A 26,468-nucleotide genomic window follows, 5' to 3' on the forward strand; every position below is an offset into this window, starting at 1 on the left:
AGGTCCTTTACTTAAAAATCAACACTTGAAATATCTTTTATTGCAAGAAAAAAAGTTTTAGTTAGTTCGTTGAAATGGAGGAAAGAACGAATACTCTTCAATTATTTAATAAAGTCGTTTTGAATCCACAATTCCTCATAATAGTGGGTAAAAGAAGATCGAAATAGGCTAATGCTAATGCTGGAGATATCGCTGAGTGTCTTAACGAAGGGGGCTCGCAAAAGCTTAGTTCTTGTCAAGACTATTAACTTAGATATTAACAGATATTAACCTAGATATTAACCTAGATATTAACAGATATTAACCTAGATACCTCTGATTTGCTTCTGTGTATCAAATAGATCAAATAAATACCTCCGATTTGCTTCTGTGTATCAAATCAGAGGTATTCTGCATTTGGAATAGATTGGCTATGTACCCATTGATCTGACTGCCTGTCTCAAAGAAAGGCTTTGACTTCATTTGTTTTTTTATGTTTAAGGGGCAGAAACTTCTTTAAAATGAACCGATGAACACTACACAAATATAAAACCAATATCAATTTTTTTTTTGAATCAATTAAGAGTTGCTATAAATTTTTAAATTATTTAATTAAAATATGTTAAATCTTTAAAGTTTCTGCATAGATGCTATAATTATTGAGTTAAGTACTCTCTTTCCAAAATAAATATCTGTTTATGGGGTTGTGATATGACTTGAAGATTACATCATTAAAATCATATAGTAATAAAAAAATCGACTATTAGTTTTATAAAATACATATCTTGATTATAAATAAAAATATATTGATCATAATTATTTAAAAAGATATTCCAAATATCCAAGTGTGACCACGAAACGACGATTTTTGTGAGAAAGAGTGCCTTTTTTTAAACATGAACATATGAGTTTAAATCATATTTATGCTTTCTTACAGCATTTATATTTAATCTTTGTTATTCGTGTCTAAATTGATTATAGCAAGGAATGCAGAGCCGTTGTAAGTACAACATATGTTCGTTTATTTCCCAACCCTGTAGACTTAGTATTGAAACTTCGGGGGCTAAAGCTAACTTTTTTGTTTTTGTATTTGTTACTAACAGATATTTAATTTTTTGTAATTTATTTAATATGTTAGCTAATTTGCGTAATATTTGATATTTTCCATAATCTTATGTTATAAAAATTATATCATTGTTAAGTCATCTAATCAATATCAAAAATATGTTTCTTCAGTATATAGCTTATAGCAAGTATAATCAAAAAGAACAAAATATTTATAACAGATCTGAGGTCTGCTTTGTCTGATGAAGTGATAAGCAATAATTCAGTCAAGGCGTAAAGAGGGGTTTTGAAGATAACTCGCAATTAAAAGAGAGTAAAAGTGGTCAAGTGCACTGGCTCAAATAAATTCAATATAATAATATATAAATATGTAAAAAAAAATATGAAGTACTGTATATATATATTTAATTTTTTTCTTTAAATTACAATAGTACACTCATGAATCCCAAAATCGATTTTTTGATTAAGCTCTGCTTAGTACCGCTTCTAATTTGACAGGTACGAGTTCTAAGCCTGGCACTTGCAGTCCAAAACAAATACGCACTATAAACTAATTAAAATTCGATTATTTCCTAAGACCACTGATGATGAGTACTTGACAATACTCGAAACAGCGTTGTATGGTCAGCCAAATTTCAAAAAAATATTTTCTATTATCATATGTTTGCAGATATAAATAAAGTACCAATCGATTGGTTATTAATATTGATATACACAAAAAAAAAAACAAATGATTTAAGCCTACTTTTATAAAACCGAACGTGAACTGGCTCTTAGCCGAACTGGTTTTAAACAGGAACGTCCGAAGTTTAAAAGTAATTGAACCGAACCATTGGCTCGCAAATTTTGAACCGATGGCGAAAGCTAAATAAACCGGTTTTTTAACCGAACCAATGCTTCAGAGTATTGAATCTGAATCCAACCGCAACAAAAATTTTCACAGCCTTATAAAGCTCAGAATAATTTATAAATTGAATATCAATTACTTTTATTGATATTTTTTTTAAATATGATGATGAGCATCATCGTCATCTTATTACTAGTAATAAAACTATTCTATGATTTTTGTAATTCTAGTAGCTTTTTCTTGGATAGCATTACAGTCAACCAGAAGTTCTTGAGTTATAAAAACAAAACACCAAAAATATCTATAAAGCAATAAAGATCACAGTAGAAGATATGAGCAAATTTAATTTGAAATAAATTTTTTTATTATATACCGGCTTAAATTCTATAGATGATACAATTTCAAGATGTTGTGCAGTTGATTCTTTAATATATTAACAAAAATACATAACACACAATATTTTCAAAGAGTGTTCATGAACCAGTCATGTAGTGTATTAATTCTAAAAATACCTATTTAAATTTATTAATACCAACGAAAATAAAGGAATACATTTGTACAATTTGTGCTAATAATTTGGATTAATTTGCTCTTTGACCGAACACAGTCCTGGGTAGTGCGGATTTTTTCCGGTTTTACATCTGGAAGCAGGGTAGCCAATTGTGTAGACCGGCGTCTCAAGCGCATAAATTGAACCATAATTGCAAACAATATGATATATATAAACGATGGGATAGTCCGGCCGTGTAAAACGCATAATGGAGCAACCAACATGAGTATTTCGATCAACAACCATTTCGGCAAAATGTCCATAGTCTTCGCTATAATTTAATATTTTTTGTTTATGTAAATAATTTTTGTTTTTTTTTTGATAGAAATTAAAATAACTTACAAGTATTTGGTGACTTTAAATGAGTCTATATATGTACTGTCTATAAGTGGATACTCATCAAACCAAAGATTTAGAGATTGTTCTATTAGACTTGTTACATTCACAAAGGGTGAACGATCTCTATAGACTGCAACAAGATTTTGACCAGAGTTCTTAAATCTGTATGTGTTATGACAATCATCGTGATCCAGTATGCAAGTACGTACATTTAACGATGAAAGGTATTGCAATTCATCATCCCAAACCTGAGAAATTGTTATTGTGAAGGAGTTTATTTGTTCATCATAATACTATATAAATGTTCTTTATAAAAACCATAGCTTCCAGTTATTTGAAATTATGAAAATGTTAATAGGCAGAGAGTATTGCGAGAGATACATAGTTTTCAGTTTATGATATTTATGATATACAATAAATATATTTTAAATGTGTTGTTGATTAATTTTCAGCTTTTTAAATAATTATATATTTATTTCAAAATTGCGATGAATTTATATTGTTATATTATCTATTAATTTTATTTTTTAATATTATTAATAGTATTTTAATACATTAACATAATATGTACAAGTAGTAAAATGTACATATAATTATTAAAATTAAAATTATAAGCTAATTAATTAACTCAACCTGGTTATAATGTAAATTTACAATAATTATGGTATAGAAGCTGAAGTTTTTCATAACTTTAAAATTGAAATGTCGTTTAAAAAAATTTTTATCTACGAAATTAGATTACTAGATATTACTAGACTAATTTTGCGACTAGCAAACATATATAATATAAAGGTCTAACTCCAGATATCGGTATATAATGAGAAATTCGAAGTGGTATTGTAATTTAGATATCCAAATATACTAGTTGATTAAATATTATAGTTGATTAAATTTTTTATCTGAATTGACTTCAACATTATAATTATGTTGTATTTATCATAAAGTTCTATAAACAGATAATAACATTCAAATCAAAAATTACAACATATATATATATATATATATCTATATATATGTGAGAACTGATGTTAATGTTTGAATAATCAAAAGGGGTATTAAGAAATAAGTTAATATTAACAATAATATTTAAATAATTTACTATAAACCAAACAATGCCAAATCAAACAAAAAAAAACATTACAGTAAAAAGTTATTATTTTGAATTTTTTTAATTATTTATAAATTTTTATAATTATTTATAATAGCTTGCAATTATTTATAATAATAATTTATTGTTTTAATGACCAAATATTTTTAAAAATAATTTTGGTCTAATTGGTCAATAGTTAAATAAAAAATAAATAATAATTCTAATATAATAAAATCTTTTAAAAACCAAAAAATTTTTTAAAAATTTATTACTTTTATTTTTATATAAATTTTTATAACTCTTTATAATTATTTATAAATTTTTATAGTTATTTATAATTTTTTTTAATTATTCGTTATGATTTATACCTATTTATTATAACTAATTTTAATTTTTTATATTTATTTAAAAATATTTATAATTATTTATAAATGTTTGCAATTATTTATAAATATTAATAGTTATTAACAATTATTTATAGTTACTTTTACTTATTTTCAATTATTTATAATTATTTATTATTATTTATATTAATTAAATAATATAGTTATTATTTAAATAATATATTATTTATAAATGTATTTATATTTATTTTATTATTTATTTTTTTTGTTATATGATTTAAATTTATTACTCGATACTACTCCTTTTATGACATTTATTGTGCTATTAAGAATTTAAATGAAGTGTGTATTACAAGAGGTTAAAGAAGTTATAGTACACCGCGACCTATGACTGTTGTTTTGTTATACTTCCCGAAAGTATTCTAGCTTAGCATTGTTCAGGAAAGTATCATTATGTTTCCTAAAGAAATACTTTACGAAAGTATCCTAAGCTAACTCGGAGGCTATTGATATGTCAAATAATGTCCTCACCTTCAAGGTTTCAGACCTTATTTTGTTGAATATATTTAATTTTGAATAAATTAAATAAGGTTTTACAGGTTCTTTAATTAAAAGTATGAATTTTAATTATTCTATAAATACTTTCACTTTTGTTTTTAATAAAAATTATAAATTAATTCATTTCATTAATTATGAATTAAAAATTTATTTATTATATATATTGGTCATTAACTTACCATTGTTGCCATCCTCGAAGCTGGATAATATCCAGGTAGTAAACCCAGAGCAATAAAATTTCGACGCTTATTGTGTTCATGTACGAAGACAGATTTATATGCCGATACATCCACATCTACAGAGTCTGGTTTACAACGCCGATGGAATGCCTAAAATAGTGATATAAAGAGACAGATATAATATTATAGATTATATATATATAATAATTAAAATTATTATATATTATACAATATTTAATAAGTAAATAAACTATTAAGGAAAATTAAAATAATATTAATTCAAATTGTAGGAGTAAATTTAAATATATCATATAATAGTTAATAATAAATAATTGATAAATCATTGAACGAATGGAGAAAATTATCATAATTAAGCAACTTTAGTTTATTACTAATATAATCATTTTGTAACCCAGTTTCGTTAAGATTTTTTTGTTTAATTATAAGAAAAATCTAAAATACTTACTCCAGTTGTCCGACAGGCAATATGTTTTAAGCCATCTTGACAGAGTTCAGGATCACACCATGAATAATCCTTCTCCGCCCCCACAAAATTTATTAATAAAAAACTTAACAATATCATTTGCAACATTTTAAAAATATTAATAAAATTTTTAATAACTATTAAATGACTTTTTAAATTTTAATATATTTATTTAATGCTGTACGGTGAGTTCTCCGAACCGCTTTTATAGTCAACGCGTGTTATAGCAATTTTATGACAAAATTTAATTCATTAAAAACCAAATTGATAATAAAAATTAAATAATATAGCACTTTCCCTGGTTAACAGCGAACGGTAGGTAAGTGTGCCTGTCAACCGACTAATACAGAATGAAGAGCGCAAGAGCTTTGATAATCTAACAAGGCTTTCTAAAACTAGTTGAATCGATGATTAGTGTATAAGAACAAGTTTAGAAGCACTTAATTAAAAAAATAAGAAAAAATTTTTATATATAAATAAACAAAAAATATTTAAATATTGGGGGAGAATATAAATTTATCGATGTTCGGAAATTACACATAAATAACATAAAAAATTGTTACGTCCAATCAATTTTACACACAACATTGTTTAATGTTATGAATTGTAAAGATACAAGATAGCTTACTTATATTTTGTATTAAACTAATCATTGATAGTTAAATAACTATTAATTTATTATTAAAATATTCATAATTAATATGAAGAGCTTTAAATATTTTTATTGGGTACTAATACGATATGTCGACCGGATAGGGCTGCTTTCAAAGACTGTTGCCGAATTTGTGGTTCAGACTACCTAACAAGAAATACTGTTGGAATATTTTAAGTATTAACCATACGTCATATATAAATAGGGTTAATTTAGATTGTCATGATTTACAATGCATTGAAGACAGTGTGTTTCTTATATTTTTTAAATATTAAATATTATTAAATCTTATTAATCTTATTTTTTTTTTTAAAGAAACACATGATATTAAATAATGACACTATTCCAATTTGGCAATAATGTATACCTAGCGGTTAAGAGGAAAACTTACTTATTCAGAAACCGATTTTCCACTTATTTTTAAAAAAAATTGTGTGTTTTACACAATTAATACCTGATGTCATCCCATTACTTTTATGATATATTATTTACAACATGTATTGCTTATGTTAAACATCAATGTACAGATTGTTTTCTTACAAATCATAGTATATACAGGAGGGGATGCCTTGAGCTTAAAAAAAATAGTCTAGGAAGAAAAACAGTTAGATAAAATTTTTTAATTTATGCACGATTTTTAAGTCCATTAGACATTTTTTTAATTCGATATTTAAAATCAATTTTGACTGAAATAGATTCAAAGAGTAATATACCACAAAATTGAAAAACTTTCAAAAATTTTTCTAGAAACCTTATTTTTTCAAAATATTTTTTATAGTTTATGCTTCGTATATTAATATCTTACAACCTATTAAAAAACTCAAGTCCATTCTTAATTTCATTTAAATTATACGCAATACTTTTGCGATCTACAATTTTTTATAGAGACCGGAAGAAATAATTATGTACCAGATGTGGAGAATGTTGTGGGTATAGTTTTATCCAAACTATATAAAAGTTTTTGATTCTTTTTACTAAACTTGTAAAACATCTCATATTATCTTAGTGGAACAGTGCAGCCTTTCTATTGAACAATTTTGGACTTTTCTGTTTACGTTTATTATTCAACATGCTCAGATAATGACAGTACCTTTTAAAATTGATCATGAAGTTGTCTGGTAGTAACTCAAATAATGATGTCTTTAAAATCCAACTAAACAAATATCAATATTTGTTACAAGATATTTGGGTATATCTATCTTCGTAGTGCTTTAGGACGGTTCATCTTTATAATTTGTTGATTTTGAAAGTTTAACATTATTGTAGACAATAATCAATTCTCTCTTTAGTGATATTGGTTTTCAAAAATGGATCACTTTCTTGACTTTTACAAAACACAAAAACAAATTTCTTTGTGTAAGAGCGTAAGGAATATATATGTCGTATTTTGAGATTAACCCTGGGCATTTCAAATGCTCATGAAGGGTCGAGTTCAATAAATTTGATCTCTGAACGATCTTATAACATAAGTTGTTCATTATTTTTAACTGGACTTTCAGAGCGTTCTTTATACATATGGGATTAACAGAATGTGTAAACCTTTTCCGAAACCAAAAATTCTCGAAAAGACCGTAAACCGAAAATTCTGCTTTTAACTTTCTATATTTAAAAGGACACAAATCAGAAAATACTGTATAAAATCATTCGAATTATTTCACAAGCAAGTCGAACTTTCAGATCTTTTTGAAATACATAATTACATTGTTAGATAATTGGATTAGCTTGTTAGACTGTTAGACTGTATATCAATATTTTTTTTTGAATTATTTCTAATAAATCAATTATTTCTTGAATTATTATTGATAAATGGTCCATCAGTACTTTGACTAATATATATATATATACGACTATATTTTAAGAATACATAAGGATTAAGTGATCGAAAGTGAAATAAAAAAATGGAAGTGATGACTTTTTTTGAAATGTTTATTTTTTTTAATAAATTATATTTTAAATTAAAGATTAAAGTGTTAAAAAATGAAATGAATTAAAAATTGATTAAGAATATTGAAAAAAAAAATAAATAAATGTTAAAAGCTCAGAATAATAATGAACTATTTTTCAAATTCTTCACTAGTACATTATTATAGATCTTGAAAGAAAATAAACTATTTATTTAATATTTTTTGTTGTGTCAATTGTTAGTAGATAAATTACCAAATATTTAGACCAAACATAACAAATATAGATTTTATTATGCAGAGATATATGGTGTGCAGTATCTGTAAAATTCCGAAGTAAATTTAGTCTTACAATTTACGTTCAATTGTCGAAATTTTCCTATCTTAATTAATAAAAGACCTAAAGGTTTTTATATTTTGGCCATTACAATGTTAAAGTTTAGCACACGTTCCAGTTAAATATGGGTGTATAATAATATATACACGAAATGTCTGAACATATACAAAAAATTAACATCATCAGTTAAATATATTTTGTAAAATATAAATCGTTTGCTTTCTGATCATTCTTTTTGTACCCTACATACCAGTAAAGGTTAATAATATGGTATATTTATTTCTAAATATAGCGATAATTCTAATATTTGAAGTTAATTTTCTCAGAAATCTGCAGGAAAAAGTAATAACCATTGATAGAAATGACTACAAAGACACAGTTTAATATTATTAGACGTTAGACAGTAGTGGTATTTATGGGCTGCATCGCCGCAACCAGACTTTATTAAAGGAGTCTGGAGCATTGCATCTAAATCTGGATGTATGACATTATAGTGTCTAAATACATTTAAAATATTGTTAGCAGAGTTGAGCAAATCTATCAGTTGTATAATACGAAAACAAAAAATACAAAAGACATCCGTCCCTTGTATCAATCAGCTTTTTTCACATTTATATATACTTAATTTCGAACAGGCATATAATTTATATTAATTGTCTTGTTCAGATTCTAAATTTCACTTAAAGTTAATGGAAAAGAAAAGTACAGAAAATTTATTAAAATATCTCTAAAGGAAAATTATATATACCCCCAGCATGAACAAACGAATCAATTAAACACTTTTGATCTATATGTCCAGCTGTTCCCTTCTTTGACTGTTTGTCTACCTGTTGTCTATTAATAATCTCTTAATTTTTTGTCTGTATGTTAATATGGGTAAATTAAGTAAAATATTAGCTTGACTATGTCATATACTCCTTACTCATACTTTGCTAAAACTGATCCTATATTCATAAATATATATATGGTTTGAAATTTTCGTTAATAAAGAATGGATAGTCAAATGAATGGGAAAATGGTATATAAAGATTCTGTGTACAATTACATAGTTATCTTGAGATGTTGAGAATATTATAATTAAAGGTTTTTTTCAGATAAAGTTTTCATTAAAACCTCATAACTTGGTTAATATTAAGTATGGATCTCTTCTTCTAACCAATTTTTTTTTGTTTCTTTCTTAATTTCAAGGCCTTGTCCACCTATGTGGTATTGATTATAAAGTTTCTTGTAATGGTAGAAAAAATATTGTTTAATAGTTCCTTTCTTCATTTTGTTAGGCATCGCCCACCTATGTCGTATTGATATAGAGCTTCTTGTTAGGGTAGAAAAAATATTTTTTAGTGGTTAATAATTGATTTGCAAAACATAACTATTGATGTGAAAGATATTGGGCTTCGTTGAACTTAATTTTTAATTTTTTTTAAATATTATAGAAGAAATATAGGCAATATTATGATTAAGACTAATAACAACTAAGTAATAGTTGTATTTTTGGACAAAAATTAATGAAAAATCAACAAACAAACTTCTTTTACTGATCTGATTTATGATAGGGCACCATTATATCAATATCCTGTGCATAGGATGCCAATTTATAGATTTAAGAACAAAACATATTTCAGATGACTTGGCGGAATTTCTTTGAAAATCATCGATTCATCTCTAATTAAATATGGACGTACGTTTTTATGAAATCTTTAATTAATTATATGTTTGTAATCTGGAAGTTTCCCATTAAAAAAAAAATGACAATAAATTAAAATTATTGCAGCGGTCATTTAATTGTATATTTTCATAAAAATCCGAATTAAAAAAATTTATACGAACTTTTACCATCATGAGTTGGCAAATCTTAGAAATGACCGGGTTTTTACAGTACAAACTACCTATATACTTATTTTAATGATTAGGTGGAAACAAAGTCAAAGACTTTTATCAACTAAAATAACCTGTTAAGAGAATTTGGTGAAAAATTAATCCATTCACAGGTCGACTTTTTAATTAAATTTATATGCTTTTAATGAATTCTTTTCGGGGGTTTTTTAAAAGTGAAATGATTTACTTAATATATATAACTAATCGGTAAACTTAACATGCCGATTTGTTTAGAACAGCACTACGATTCTTTTATTTTCCGATTTCATAATTGTTATTTTTATTTTATTTTATTTATATTTTATACATTTAAATTAAACTTTTGCGGTCGAAAGCAACTGGGAGTGCTTAGCATTACAAATAAATAAATGCTAATAAAAGTATAAATAAAAAAATTAAAAAAACAGTTAATATTTTATTATTAATTAACTTCACATCTTGTATCTGCCAGTTTGTCTCTCCTTAAACTGATCTGTCGTCTTATTTACATAAAGTGTTTTTTTTTCGCTGTGCGAGTATACCCGATTTTGACGCGTACATAATTCTACGTCTTGACAACATTTCTTTTGTAAACTGCACGAGACACCTGCAAACACACTCACATCGTGAGGCCCGCGTGAATGGAAGATGAGAGTTAGCGAGATTAATCAAATTCGGCTAAGTCGCTGAAGACTATTCACATATTCACACTCGTACTTGTCAGTTCAGAACTGTTTTCAATCTTATGAATATGCAAATCGTCTTGTTTATAGATAGATAAAGAATAAATGGAGAAAAAAATTGAAAAATAACAAAAATCATAAAATGAATAAACAATTTCTATTATTATACAAAGTGACTTTTAGGTGGTACAACAACTTTTGTCGCTGTCAGGTTGTTGTCACCATTCCATTCTGCCAATGGATGGATACTTGAGGAGCGGCTGGGCTGACTGGCTAATCACTCGTGGCTTATAATTGTTTAAAGAAATAATATTAAACAAAAAAAAAATACTTAGTAATAAAAACTTAATTAATTAAAAAGTTACGCGTGTTAAATTACAAAAACAAATCAATAAAAAATAAATAAATTAAACAAATAAAGTAATGATAAATTAAAAATATTCCAATATCATCTCAACATGTGCGCACAACATGACTACATGACAACATGCCAACAACAACAACAGCATGCAAAATATTCGAAGTAGAGTTTTTCAATTGCAATATAGCCAAGTTGCAAACCATTTTATTACAAATAATCCCTCGAAAATATGCTACTTGTTTTGTCAGTTGAAGGAAATGCTTTATGTCATGGGTGTGTAACCTATGGCCTTGTGGCCTTTTATTAATATGTTATGTATGTATCTTTGTATGTTTTGTCTGTATGAATGATGGAATGTTTGTATAGTTGTGTGTTTGTATGACTGCGTATTATGTATATTATATATATTATGTACATTATGCATATATTATATATATTATGTGTATTACATATATTATGTATATTATATACATTAAGATATTATATACATTAAGATATTATATACATGTATATTACATATATTATGTATTTTATATATATTATGTATATTATATATACAGTCGAACTTCTATAACTCGAAGTCTAATTTTGCAAAGAGTTAGAGAATTTTTTTATTTTTTTTTATTTTTGAAAGGAACTAGAATTATATTTTAAGATATTTATTTATTTGCAAACAAATACAGTACAGAAGTCATAGTGAAGTAAAATATTTAGAAATTATAGTCTGGGACTTTCATTTTTTTCTTATATTCAGTAAAAAGAGATTCCATTTTATTCAAACTCTTATAGTGATCATCAGTTGTAGTATCATTCGTTTGCAAATATAAATTCAAAATTTTGAATGACTATTCTACTGCATTACATTTCATACGTTAGTAATTATCTTTAGAGAAACAGAGATCCTCATTTTGATTTATCATTTATTAATGAGTAATATATACATATATATATATTTCATTCATATTTGTGAAAAAGTTAATCCAAAGAGAGGTTTAAAATTGTTTTAGGTAATACTTTGATAAAGAACTTCAAAAGTGTAAATTTAAAAACTGATCACATTTTTATAAAATATTGTGCCAGTACGGCTTAAATCTGTTGCTCACAGTGGCGGCGCTAGACTTTATCGACGTCGGCGACCGCTGACGGTCTCGCGCCTATCGGGGGCTCGCAAATAGCTACTAACTCTCGATTCAAAGCACTTAGTGGATATTTTGAACAATTTGGTTTCATATAAGACATTAATCACATAAAAAGTATACCAAGCAAAGACCTTCTCAAGCATTGTAATGCTTTCTAAGTATAATTCGACCTACTGAACTGTATGAGGAACTGTTGGTTTTAAAATCAATCACTAGACTCAATGAACGATATAAAACAACTCGTCGGGTATATTAAAGAAAAGAATTTAAAGGAAGTGTATTCAAATATTTATATATTAACCGGAATCATGCTCACAGTTCCAGGTAGTATAGCTTCTACTGAAAGAAACTTCTCAAAGTTAAAATTGATTAAGATCTATTTGAGATGTATAATGAGCCATTAGAGACTATCTGTATTGGCAATTCTATTAATTGAAGCGAAAATAGCAGCTGGTGGAAATTATGGTATGATTTAAAAAAAAATTGAGTAAGGCTAATAGTAGGATAATTCGTTTAATTTAATTGGTATTTATTTTAATTTGATTAGCAATACATACTTTTATACATGCTGCGTCATATTAGTGAATGTAAATTATTTACTTTTTTAACTTGGTAATGAAAGGAGCCTCACAATTTTGATGTCACCGACGTCCAGAGCTGGTCTAGTCTCGCCACTGGTTGCTCGGGTTATCGTTTCCAACATTAGCGTCATATGGTGTTAAACTATTTGGAGAGCTTCTTCTCAATTCTAAAGGAGTTAATAGTGATGCTTAATGTCATTTTACATAGACGTATAAGTATTGATAGGATACCCATTTTCTCCAGACAATAAAACAAATTAATTTTTTCAAAAAATTTCGAATAAATATATCCGTAATAGTTATATGGCCAGTTAATAAATTTACTGGATAAAACATAAATTAATAAATTAATATTACCATATTTGTTATTCATAAATAACAAATTTTAGATCATAGTAGTGACGGACCTAAGGGTAGGTTTTTTCGCAAACGTTACTTAATAGAAGGATGTTATTTTTTCACCGAATTAATCATCATCAATTTGAGTGATTTTATATCGAAGTATATATCTATTAAAATACATGTATCTACTAAAAGATAGTTAATTTTCAACAAACGGCTATCAAGTGTGAACATAAATCTGAAGTTATACGACGACAATCTTTAAGAGAAAATACGCAGGAAATTCATGAAAGCCCAGAGTTCAGAAAAAATAACTGAAAAATGACATCACCGAGATAGGGTAACTGTCTATGTAAACTATCATATGTTTTGTTTAAACACAATGTATTCTTTAAAATTGGTTGGGCACGTTATCCGAAAGCCAGAAGCCAGTACACCTAAAAAATGTGATATGAAAACAAGAAGGCTCTATCACAAAAGAAAGATGATAATCTACATGCAACAGAAACAGAGTAAAGAGTTGTTATTATCCTTTTGGATTGGGAAATTAAGGTCATTAAAGGTGAATGCTAGAGAAAGACTGTCAATGAAGCTTTGTGTAACTATGAACGATGATGTTATATAATAATACAAATTTCTCATGTAAAGGATGTCTAAGTTTATTACTTGTGAATGTTTAGGGAATATATTTATAACAGCTATATCTTTCATGATACTCTATAAATTATGGGTATATAATATTATTATTTCAGTTAAGAAAATTATAAATTGTTGTATTAGGAAAGAATGTTATTAGTACACAATAAAAATAAAGTATATAATTAGCATACTCTCTACTTTAGTAGTATAATCGTATATGAAAGAAATGTGTGTTCAAGAAATCGTCTTTAAAATACGTGTAGGTGATTAGATCCAATTATTATAAAATATATATAAATCTTCACAATAGAAAAAAGTATGTTTAAAAACATATCATAGCAATGTTATAATGGTGATAAGAAGAAATAAAGTTAAGATAAGTACACACACCCATGTGATATAGATTAATAGATGAAGTAGTTAGTTGCCTTAACTACAGTTAGTTATATTCCCGTCTCGAAAATAAATATTTTCTAAATAAATATTACATATTATCCACTAAAATTACAATGTGACCTTAGAAACTTCAAATTTCAATCATAAACATATTAAAATATTATCGGGGTTTATTATAATTGGGCAGAATATATATTAGAAATATGTAAGATGCAGAGGCACTTACTTTCTTCTGCATTTTTCTCGAAAAAATAGTGGGTTGCCCACTTCAAAAATGGATTATAGGTAAATAATGGATGATAGAAGGAAAGTTCTGGCGCCATAAATATTCACATGATATGATGAAACGAGTGTGTACTTACTTAATAGTGTCTGTGATCAGTTGGATAATTCACTGGAACAAGTGTTCTATTCATTCATAGAAATGTGAACATTCAAAAAATTAAACAATTTCTTCAGTTATACAACTAAACTTTTGATGTACTTTTCCATGCTCTCGAATATGAAGATCCCTAGAGAAAAATACCTGAATAAATGATATAATTGATTATTGTCATTACTGACAATGGAAAGTTTTTCAAACACATGCTTAAATAAATTGATTCTGAGCCATCATAATTTTTGCACCCATTTAACCTTAACCTATTATCAAATTAAAGGAGGCTAAACGAAAATTGGTACATGTTTCAAGTTATTTGAGATATTGAAGATTTTTTCGACTATAGATAGTGATACATATTTTTTGGACACTCTATATCTCCATGATAATGAGTATAAAAATTGAATAATAATAATTATATCCGCACGATTATTTCGTTTCTTAAACCAAGGAAATAACTCTTTATTTTAGAAGACGTGTTTAGGTCGTACCCTGTATATTGTCCCTGCCCAATTTACAAAAATAAATTATAAATATTCATATAAGAAAATTTGCAGTTTATTCATTTTAAATACTGTTTTTTATTAACTGAGATAATTTACAGAAAATAATGAAAATGCATTTCAATATTTTATAATTTAAGTGTAGGTCGTTTGCTGTTAAATAATTTCTTATAGTTGTAATTTATACTATTATCCTTGAAAATATTTATGACCAAATGAAAGGAGTAGGAAATATAATAAACACAAGCGACTAGGACTATTTGTTTTTTAATCCGAAGAAATTATGCAGAGGCAGCAAATTTTCATAACCTCCTTTGGCCCATTCTCTAGAAGACATACATATTTATATGTGTCCTTTATATGTGTTGCATACAAATCCTTTCAAAAAAAGAGTAAGGGTGTAGGAAAATAATGAAGGCGTTTTACTTTCATTTCAAGAGGGAAACATATTTCAGTCATAACTATATCTCTATTATTGTACTCATGCCTTACTGCCTTAAGTAGTATCTATATGACTATGCAAATACATATTTAAGCACTCGCACTCGTATAAGAAGATGTCGTAGATGTCTATATAGATTAAATTGAAGATAAAAAATTGTACTCAAGCACAAATAATTTGAGGAAGAAGAAAAAAATGTGTAGCTTTGATATTTGTTTTTGTGTTTTGGACAATATTTGCATGATTTTCACCATTTGTCATTTAAATAATGAGCTTCACTCGTAAACAGGCGAAGTTTAGTACTTCATGGAACTCAACAACCAACCCAGTCTTTAAATTTTTTTGGCAACAGTTTTGTAAGTGTCGCTGAGGGTAGCTTTGGTTTTTATGTTTATTGCTGCTTTAATGATAAATTATGAATTAAATGATTTACTTTATTTGTTTTTCTTTCTTTTAAGGGAAAAATATTGGATATAAATTCAAGAATTATTTATATGTTGGCAAGCTATGGAGCTCATATGTACAATAAAATATTATGTGGTGTATGAAATTAAATTCAATGGACATCGTTTATGTCTATTCAGTAATATAGTATTAGTCAAGCCTTACAGGTTAGAACCGCACCCCATAGGCTGAATCTGTAGCCCTAATATGTAGACCTGAATGCATTAGTTTCGAGTATATGCTTATATTTTAATAGTTCTGGTTTCTAAAATATAAAGTTTCATGATTTTGAATTTGGACCTATTTTCATTCATTTTGGTTTTTGAAATGTAAAGTTTCATTAATGCTTGCATAAAGCATTTGGTGCATGTCACTTCTAATGAAACCTTACTACATTAAAAAGCATTCATTCATTCAATAATAAGTTTTATTTGGAAACCTGAAGAATTGATTATGAAGAAAAGATTTTCAAAAGAATAGTATTTCGGCAACGACTACGTTTATTCGGTAATATGGCCATCTCATATATATATTTTTTGGGGCAAATAATAGATATATAGAATATTAATATATATTCTATAAATCCGACGCTATTTAAGCCTCGTCACTTTGGCAAAGCAGATACAAATATCAACATTTGTATCTTTTAGTATCAAATTATTACAATTTCTGTGACACTCTACATAACATGCATTTTCGCCATAGCCCAAAAGAGGCAATATTGATTAAAAATACTAATTATTAAAATACTAATTAAAAAGAAATTTGAATATTTCCCAAGACCACTGATAAGACCACTGATATTTTATTAATAAAATAAAATAAGAAATTAAAAGGAATTGTGTATATAAAGATGAATGTTAAAATTAACTTTATTAGTGACTGAATTTCAACTCCTGGTACTTTAAAAGAGGAGTCTGGAGTGTTCCCGGCACTGATTTATGAACAATAGAAGTGTCTACATGTACATCTCATATCGAAGAACAAATAAAACTATGAAATACATTTAATACCACAATTTACTGGGATATTTGACCATTGAGAAAGGTCAGATATCCTCTAAGTCCATAAATGAGGGATAATATATTTTGATGTTGCAGTAAAACTTCTCCAAGCATAATGACAATAATACTGAATTATATCATAAGCGGAATGCAGAGTTATATTTCTACGATTGAAACTAATGTAGAAGAAGACCATTATTCATTGTTAATAATGGACTTGATGATAATGCAGAGTTATATTTCTACGATTGAAACTAATGTTGAAGAAGACCATTATTCATTGTTAATAATGGACTTGTTGATAATGGTAGACTTATTCTTTACAAGTACTTAGTCGCTGCCAAAAATCCCAAGCGTCACTTTCAATGACTTTCTATGAACATGCATTTGATAGTCTTTGGCTTCAACCAAATGGTGGCTTGATATATACTTTTAGGTGACCATCGCAGAGTTTCATGACAATATATATCAGAGGTATGTTTAGTTAAACATAAAGCTGGAGTCATTTACGTTATGCAGACATGTGTAAGTTGGATCATTTTAAGAACTCATTAAACTATCTTATTGAGAAAGATTGCATTTAACCCTATATAGAGTACGATTCAATGTCGATTAGTTTACTATGGTAAAAGACCCAATAATTATTTCAAGAAATTATCTCAAAGTTGTGAGAAGGTGATGAAAGCGTTTCACATCTGCTTTACATCATATGCACAAGGCACGTTAAAAATGTTTAGGTCTGACTTTCTAAATGATTTGAAGAGGGTTTTAAATGCGTTAAAGTGACATATATACGGAAGTATAACATGCTTTCAAAATCAAAGTGGATCCCAAGGATGTACCGTTATAAAATTATTTGACGTGATATCAACATTCGCTTGACAGTATTTTACATTGTAAATATCAATCAGGAATTAATTGTAAATCTTAACGCATTAAATTCACAATGTGTGTGGTAAATACGGTCACCTTCTCCCCCCAGTGTTTCGATAGCTACAAGCTTGTGTTTTTCTTGTTACATGTGCATTTTAATATTACGAGTATTATTTATATATGCAAATATAATTACAAACTAATTCGTATTCATATTTTCTGCTATTAGTTCGCACATCTCTACGTACTGCACAGAATTTTAATTGTGCTCAGCCACACTTTAAGACTTTATGACATTCAGTGCCAAAAGTAAAATTAATGTAAAAATAGTAATAAATAAAAAATATTTATACGTTTACTTCCTTATAAGTTGTCAATGATTTGAGCATATTTTACTTATTTGATTGATATCGCTTTATTTTTATCACCTCACCCTACATGAGGCAGTAGTTATGTCAGATCAGTTACATTTACATGTAAAATATATATCAATATTAAACCTAATTATATAGTCGATTATACTCGATAATATACACGACTCCAATATGACTCCAATATAATATAGGAAAAGAATGGCTTTATTCAAATATCCATACCCTTCATACAGATACTTAAAGCACGATACTTTACGTCAGTAATTGCATATTTCAGATACAGTTGGGTATAGATTTTTTCAGTCTTCATATATACTCGTGTTTGAAAATATTTTCTATTTTTAATGTTTATTTTGTCGCAGATCCAGTCTGTTGGATTCACTGAAGTTGCTATGCAAAGTTCCATTTCACTCGCTCAGTTAGTTGAAGATTTATTCAGTTATATATTTACATACAAACAGATGGATGATACAATATCACTAAACAGATATCAGTTCGTCTTATCATGTGCAGAACACATATGGTTTCAAGGGATCCTAAAGTCTCTTTCCCTGCATTATAAGAAAATCGAGATATTGAATACAGTATAATTCTATGGAGAGTAATGAAATCATATGTAACGGGTAACCACAAACTGTTACCCGTAATTGAGAAATGTTTTCGGTTAGGATTAATTTCATTAAATTGTCCTTGTATCGGTTTATGTGTAGCTTCATTAATTTTCTTTGATTGTTCTTTGGTATGATCTCGTAACAGGAGCAGGAGAATCTCGCTCTTTCGAAAACGACAACAGGAATTTAGCAAGACAGAACCCGCTCCCACAGATAATGCATTAATAAAAGACATATTTTTTTTATCATTGGAACCAGAATTTCAAAAATATATCTCAAGGTAAAATATTCAATATGTTTGCAATTATTAATATTATCTTTCTAAAAAATTTTACCAGATAGTAATTCCTGATGGATCTTTTATAGTGTATTTGATGTAACAACTTTAAAAAAGGAAGCGCGATTAACAAACACGACTTGAAATATTTTTTGTATGACAATAACCCCATCTATTAATCATAAATAACCTCTATTTTTACTCTTCTTATTGATTTTATATAATATAAACTTTTCAATAAACACTTAATAAGTCACCACGTGATATCCTTCTAGATTACATTCTAGAGGTTACCACGCATAAATGCTGTGAAGTACTATTTAGTAATAAGAGTAGAAAGTTTAATTCTCAAATTTTTTTTAATGATGGTCACCCTAAACATTGAAATTAATATTATGTTCAGACAGTCACATTTTCTTAATTTCGTACAACTGAAATTAAGTTAATTTCAAAAGTGTTCATATTTATCTTCTGCTTTAAATTTATCTTACGCATAGTGTTGCATTTAAAATATTCTTTGATTTTAGCCTTCGTTTCAACGAAATTAAGGCCATTTTATTTAATTTCGTTTTAACCTTAAAATTGAATTTTGTATGGAAAAAATAACTTAATTTCGCTGAAACGAAGATGAAATTAAGATGTGTCTGAACATAGTAAAAGTCTATATTTCTCCTCTTTATTATGAAATTATTATGAAATGAGTAATTATAATACAGATTGATATATACTGTTTAGAAATCTATTTCACACGATAACAAAAATAAGTCTAAATTTTTGTACAATATATACTACTATATCAATAAGATACCTAGAATCAGTTAATGAAACACAAAAATATGTATTACTCCTCAAAATTTATATTATTGCTTTCGAAGAAGACTTTCTCCAAACTAGCACATTCCGCCACACAACCCAATCACTAAAAAACTTTTTAAACTCATTTTTTGGAATAAACTTTAGCACTTGCCACAAATTCTGTTTTATGTCATCAACTAACTGAAAACGGGTGTCTTCAAGTGGTAATTTGAGTTTTGAAAGAAGAAAACTAAGGCTGGAGCCATATCAGGACAAGGGATTTTTGATCAAACATTAGTTTACAACAAGAACGATTCACTTATTCTGAAGTTCGAAAATATGAAAATATGTTATGATAGGAAGATAAGAGTATAGCAAAATCCATTCCTTCATTAAAACAGTTTATTTGATTATGGTAAGAATAAATTAAGAAAAATTATACCAAATATGTCGAATGAAACATTGCAAAATATGACATATAAAAACTCTTTCACATGCATAAATTAACTTGTGCCAGTGGAAACGATGAAGTCTTAATGTATAAGTCTTAAGGTATATGTTCATTAATCTTAAATCAATTCTTAAGTGAAATAGTTTTGTTAATAATTTAATAAGGTTTTTATATTATGTCTTCGTCAAATATTGTGTATTTAAGAGGAAACACAATTTTGTGTAGGGTATTTCCTTGTCGTCAATTATTCCAATATTACCAATATTTTGTTTTCGTAATAGTTTTCCATACTTAATTTATTGAATTAGCTTTTTTTTATTAAATTAGAAAATAAACACTTCAGACAATTGGACATTTTGAAAAACATAAACCTATGAGATGCATAAATTTAATAAAAATAATGTAAAAACAAAGTGCAGTTTGCTACTATTTACTTTGATACATACATATTCACATAAATACATTTAAAACAAATCGTTTATTTAATGTTCGATTCTGTACACTGCAAAAAGTAAATCGAATAGAAAAGTGTATTTTAGTATTGTGCCCGAAGGTGAGATGTACATATTCGTATATGGAAAAATAACAAAAAATTATACAATATTTCATTTAAAGTTAAGTATAGTATTTTGTTTTTATTATGGAGTATATTAACGAATACACTCTAATGATATATATTGTCTTAATATGAATATCTTAACATCATTACTAGGATTAATATATGAACACCTCAAACAAAATATGGTTAAGCATCCATCATTAATGCAGCTGCAAGCAAGATTTGATCCCGGTAACCAATGTATGGTAGAATGACAAAAAGGAAATATTTGGTGTGGTGTATTTCTAACCATTTCTACTGACGGATCCAAAATACGTAGTGGTGTAGACAGTGAAGTTTTCGCAGAGGGACTGAAAAAATCTTCCTTTCTATAGGCTTTCGGATTATTGTAGTGTTTTTCATGCGGAATGAATCGCCATTAAGTAAGCTATATCTTGTCTAAAAATGAACTAAGCTTCGCCAAGGTTTTTGGTGGTTTTAAATCCCAGGTTTTTCATTATATGGTAGCCAATGGGTCAATAGGGCTAAGGGGATCCTCTTTGGATGGCCAGTATAACCTAACCTAACTTAACTTATATAGTGCTTGTAGATTCCACAACTCTTGTTGCTGAGTAATGTAGAATGAAATTTAAAATTTTAAGCACATCTACAATTTTTATTTCAAGAAGTTTGCAAATCAAATGAATAGCAATATATTATTAGAACTATAATTTTAATTTTTTTATACATAATATTAAATATACAATGTATGTATGCAAATCATTAGTTAATCTTATACTTGGACTAATTTTTAATAGTGTAGTTTGTTGTTGATATGATATTTATTTGCAAGTTTAGGTAAATATTTTCCTAGTGAAACGACATTAATTGCTTTGCCAAGAATCAATAGTTTTTAAAAACATATGCAAGTTAGTTTCTAATATGGAAGCATAGATCAACGATATGGAGTAGTGGCCCAGTGAACCGGTTGCTTCGTTGGTGAAATATTCAATGTAGCAACAGCAGAGAATTACTATGTGAAGTGGGGTTCATAAAAATCTAATATGCAACTAATGTTTTTGCACTTATTTATAACTTTTTTACTGTCACTTTGTTGATTGACAGTTAATGTAGAGGCGTTTCTAAATAATGAAGAAAAACAAAAATGATTATATTTTGCCTGAAGAAATCAATGAAAACATCGAACAGTACTAAAACTGAAAAACCTATGCATATAGTATGCACTAATGCTATTCATTTATATTACGAATACATATTGTATATATGTAAATATGTTTTAGTAGAAATGAATTGTAGTCTGACATACTAAAGACGTATGCATGATCTGCAAAGTGCAATTAAATTTTATTATTTCATTCGTTATACAAAATAAATATTAAAAAGACAGTTTTAATAACTTATCTTTTTTAATAGCTTAATAAATAAAAGTTAAGATATTTAAATTTTACGTACTGAAAACTGGAACAAATATCCAAAATTACACTTTCTTGTTTCAATACCGATTAGTCGTATTTTAACACACTTAAGATGAGTAGATTTTCAGAACTTATCTGATTAACAGAAGTTGGGGTCAGTAACTCAGGTATATTCCAAACTTCACAACACCTGATCTTATTATTATAAACTATAAAATATTTTTATCTTAGATAACCTACTGAAATTCATTTTAAAATATTATCCAATATTTTAATTTAACCGAGCTCTAGGGCCGTTATTTAACACTTAAATTGTTAATAGGTAACATTTACTACTTTTTGTTTACATTTTTAATTTGCTTTTAAAAATATTTTTTATACAAAAATAAAGTGTTAAATAACCAACCCTACTTACTTACTTACATACTTAGTTGCCCTTTACAGACGTGAGTTGTCCTAGGCCGTGTCGAGTAGCCTCCGTCAATTAGCCCGAACAGTTGCTTGCGGTCGCCAGTTGATAGTACTGAGCGCCTCCAAATCATTGATCACCTGGCCCTTCCACCGAAGATGCGGACGTACTCTACTGCGTTTTCCACCTGCGGGTACCGAATTAAGCCGTTGAATTTTTATGTGCTTAATTATGTCAATGTCGCGGTATAGCTCATACAGCACATCGTTCCATCTAATTCGATACTCGTCGCCAACACGTAAGTCACTATGGATTTTCCGAAAGGTATTTCTCTCGAATGCTCCTAACACCTTCTCATCACTGTTGGTAATTGTCCAAGCTTCTGCATCGTACCTACAGCAGGACAGGTATGATAAGAGATTTGTAGAGCATGATTTTTGTTTGTCGAGAGAGTGCTTTATTTGTCAATTGCATACTTAGCCCGAAGTAACATTTGTTGACAATAGTGATTCTTCGTTGAATCTCTAGGCTGACGTTATTTTTGGTGTTTAAGCTGGTTCCTTAATAAACAAAGTGTTTCACAACTTCGAATTTATATTGTCAACAGTGAAGGGGTCCTAAGATGCTCAGGAGGTTTGTGTGTTGACAAAAACCGACCTTAAGCTCGGTTAAAATAAATTTTAATATAATATATAATAATAATAACATAAATATATAATAATATATAATATATATATATATGATATATATATGACAGTATAACTCACAGCCAATTTTTTCCCACTTTCAGGAATTATTGTACAACTTAAATTCCTTAAGGAATTATGTCAAAGCTCATTGAGTATTGTAGTACCCCAGAGAGTAATAGAAAATTTTTATTTCACCAACTACATCAACTACTGAATTCAAAATTCTTTTGTAAAGGAAAAAAGTTAAATCATTAAATAGAATAGGTGGAGAAGAATAAACTAACTAGGAAATGTTCCTGGAAAAATTTATTTAGATTCAATAGCTAAATTGTACTTGAGTAGTTTCATGTACGCACAAACCATCTAAACATTTATTTAATTGAATAAAGAATTCATTTATGAGTTGTGCAAGTACCAAGAAATAAATTATAATTGGAACGTGATTGAAAAGCGAATAGACTCCATTAACAACGAGCACAGCGCCGGCCTCAGCCTCAACACCGGCCGCAAATCTTGCCGCAAAAGGCTCGTGCCAGTGTTCCAACAAAATGTTACCGTTGTTTGATATGCCGCATTCTGTTTCCCAAAAAAGTGCGTGCAGAATCTTTTCCATTTGTGACAAGTAATGAATTCAATTGAATGTAGCACGAGCACGAAATGATGCTGTCTGTCATAATCGTATCAGCTCTAATGAAAATGGAGGTGCGGCAATATTATTAAACGGCGCCATGTTTACCAAATTTGGTTCTAGACATTTACGATACTTTAGCGTTTCAGAGAAAAGCATTTCTTATTGTACTTATTGTATACTTCACATGCTTTTCTTCAGTGAGACCATCAATGAAATTGATTATTGAAGTATGAGGTACACATTATTAAATGGTTAACTATGAACAACATCACATTATGTACGAGTACGGAATAACATTACTACATAGTTCTTGCATTAATACCGTGATAAGTGTTTATACCATATACACAATAAATTGAATAAAAGGTATATTAGTTTTGGCAACATTTTTATATTATAATTGAAGGTTATAACGAAGACCCCATAAAGTATAAATAGCAATAAATATTCTCGATCTGCTCCATGAGCTGACCTCATTTAGACCTATTCGCTTGTCTATTTTATCCCAAACTATTCTTTTAGTTTTTGAGCTAATCAATTGAAACTTTGGATCCCAACTTGTTGAGAGATAAACAATTTTTTAGGTTACAAACTGTTTTCAATATTCATTCATTTCAAATAGTTCATTGGGTAAGTGTCGCGTAATCACAAAAACCACCTCTTTGAGCCTTTCGACATCTAAACAGATTGACGACAATGGTGTATATTGTCACTATTGCTATTGCTAGATAATATCCTCAGGAGCGCATTAAACAATGAGGATGATGTTCTGCTGTTAAGGCACAAATCTGCTGAATTACCTCAGATAATATCCACCATAAACGAAAAATCAGAAACTGTCAGTTTAAGGATAAGTACTGAAAAAACAAAAAACATGACAATTATCAAAAAAATTGCTTTTTAATCTCGCAGTAGATGATATCCTCAGCAGAGCATTAAACAATATTAGGGGTATCCAATGGGGATGATGTACTGCTGTTAAGGCACAAATCTGAATTACAGCAGAAGATATCCACCATAAACGAAAAATCAGAGACTGTCGATTTAAGGATAAGAACTGAAAAAACAAAAAGCATGGCAATTATCAAAAAAATTCTCTTTAACGAATTTCTTGGATCGCCTTAAATACTCGCCGTATTTTCTTGTTTAGGCAATCTATCTACTGAAAATGGATAGCTCGAACTGGTAATTTGAGTTTTGGAGAAAGAAAGTTGCAGCTATATCAAAAGAGTACGGTAGATATTCGATAAGATTTGTTAAGTTTCTGACAAAAGATTTATTCAGAATGACTGTTTTGAGAGATGGTGCATTATAAAGGTGCAAAATCAATGAGTTTTCATGCCATAAATCTGGACTTTTTAATCGAATTTGCTCTCTGACAAAGAGGACTATAAACAGGCACTCGGTTAAAAAGGTTACATATTATAGAATTTCCAAAATTATGTACGGCCAATTAAATTAATAGATGATTTTAAAAGGTCACTAATGATAGTCAGCTCAAGAACTAATGTTATTATAAATTAAAAGATTTTCGAATATAGAAATTTTTTATGGGGTTATACGGTTTTCTTTTTTCTATTTGAAATAGAATTCTTGTCGAAGGATAATAATAAATCATTTTATTAATTCTAATTATTTTATTCAAATTATTTATTCATACATATGTGTACATAAACGTTCTCTTTAACCATATTAATTACATTAGAATCATTTATTTTAAACTAGTTGATGGATTGCAATATCCCTATTAAACTCTTTTACAAGGCACACTTAAGTTGAGAATGGAATAAAATTTTTTCATTATATAAATGAGATGATTTTAATCATGAAAAATTGTAATGAAAATAATAATAATTAAAAAAATTTAAAATTTTATAATATGTATAATAAAATAAATAATATTGTTTTTTGCTTGAAATTACAATTTTCCTTTAATATCGAGATATTATTGTTAAGTAATATAGCAATCCTGAATTGTTCGTCGATGGACACTAAAGTGTTACTTGAAATTCAACTAAGTGCTGATTATTAAGCGGCAAATGTCATTTTAGTGGCAAATCAACACTTAAGTGTGTATTGTCAGATTAGCCCTTTTCATAGCTAAAAATCAATATTGTCTTTGATAAATGTTTATATTGAAAACACTAACAACAACTATTTAACACTAACAACTATTTATCATTATGTACTTACATTTACGGTATTTCCAATAACTGCAGTTCGTTTCCATTTCATTCCATCAAATTTCTTTCTATTTTATGCTGGTTAGCAGTAATTGTTGTTTTTTTTAAT

General features: G+C 27.8%; 1 protein-coding gene across 1 annotated transcript; it reads right to left on the reverse strand.

Annotated features, from left to right (window-relative positions):
* Positions 1-2,282: 2,282 nt before the first annotated feature.
* On the reverse strand, positions 2,283-26,468 carry LOC119682898 (antigen 5 like allergen Cul n 1). The gene is made up of 4 exons (XM_038096436.1): positions 26,370-26,468; positions 4,952-5,101; positions 2,784-3,028; positions 2,283-2,712 (listed from the first exon to the last, which is right to left on the reverse strand). The coding sequence occupies exons 1-4, from the start codon at positions 26,409-26,411 to the stop codon at positions 2,460-2,462; spliced, it is 690 nt and encodes a 229-aa protein (XP_037952364.1). The 5' UTR covers positions 26,412-26,468; the 3' UTR covers positions 2,283-2,459.

Source organism: Teleopsis dalmanni, chromosome 2 (genome assembly GCF_002237135.1).
Source record: "Teleopsis dalmanni isolate 2A chromosome 2, ASM223713v2, whole genome shotgun sequence".
In the NCBI taxonomy this organism is placed as follows: domain Eukaryota; kingdom Metazoa; phylum Arthropoda; class Insecta; order Diptera; family Diopsidae; genus Teleopsis; species Teleopsis dalmanni.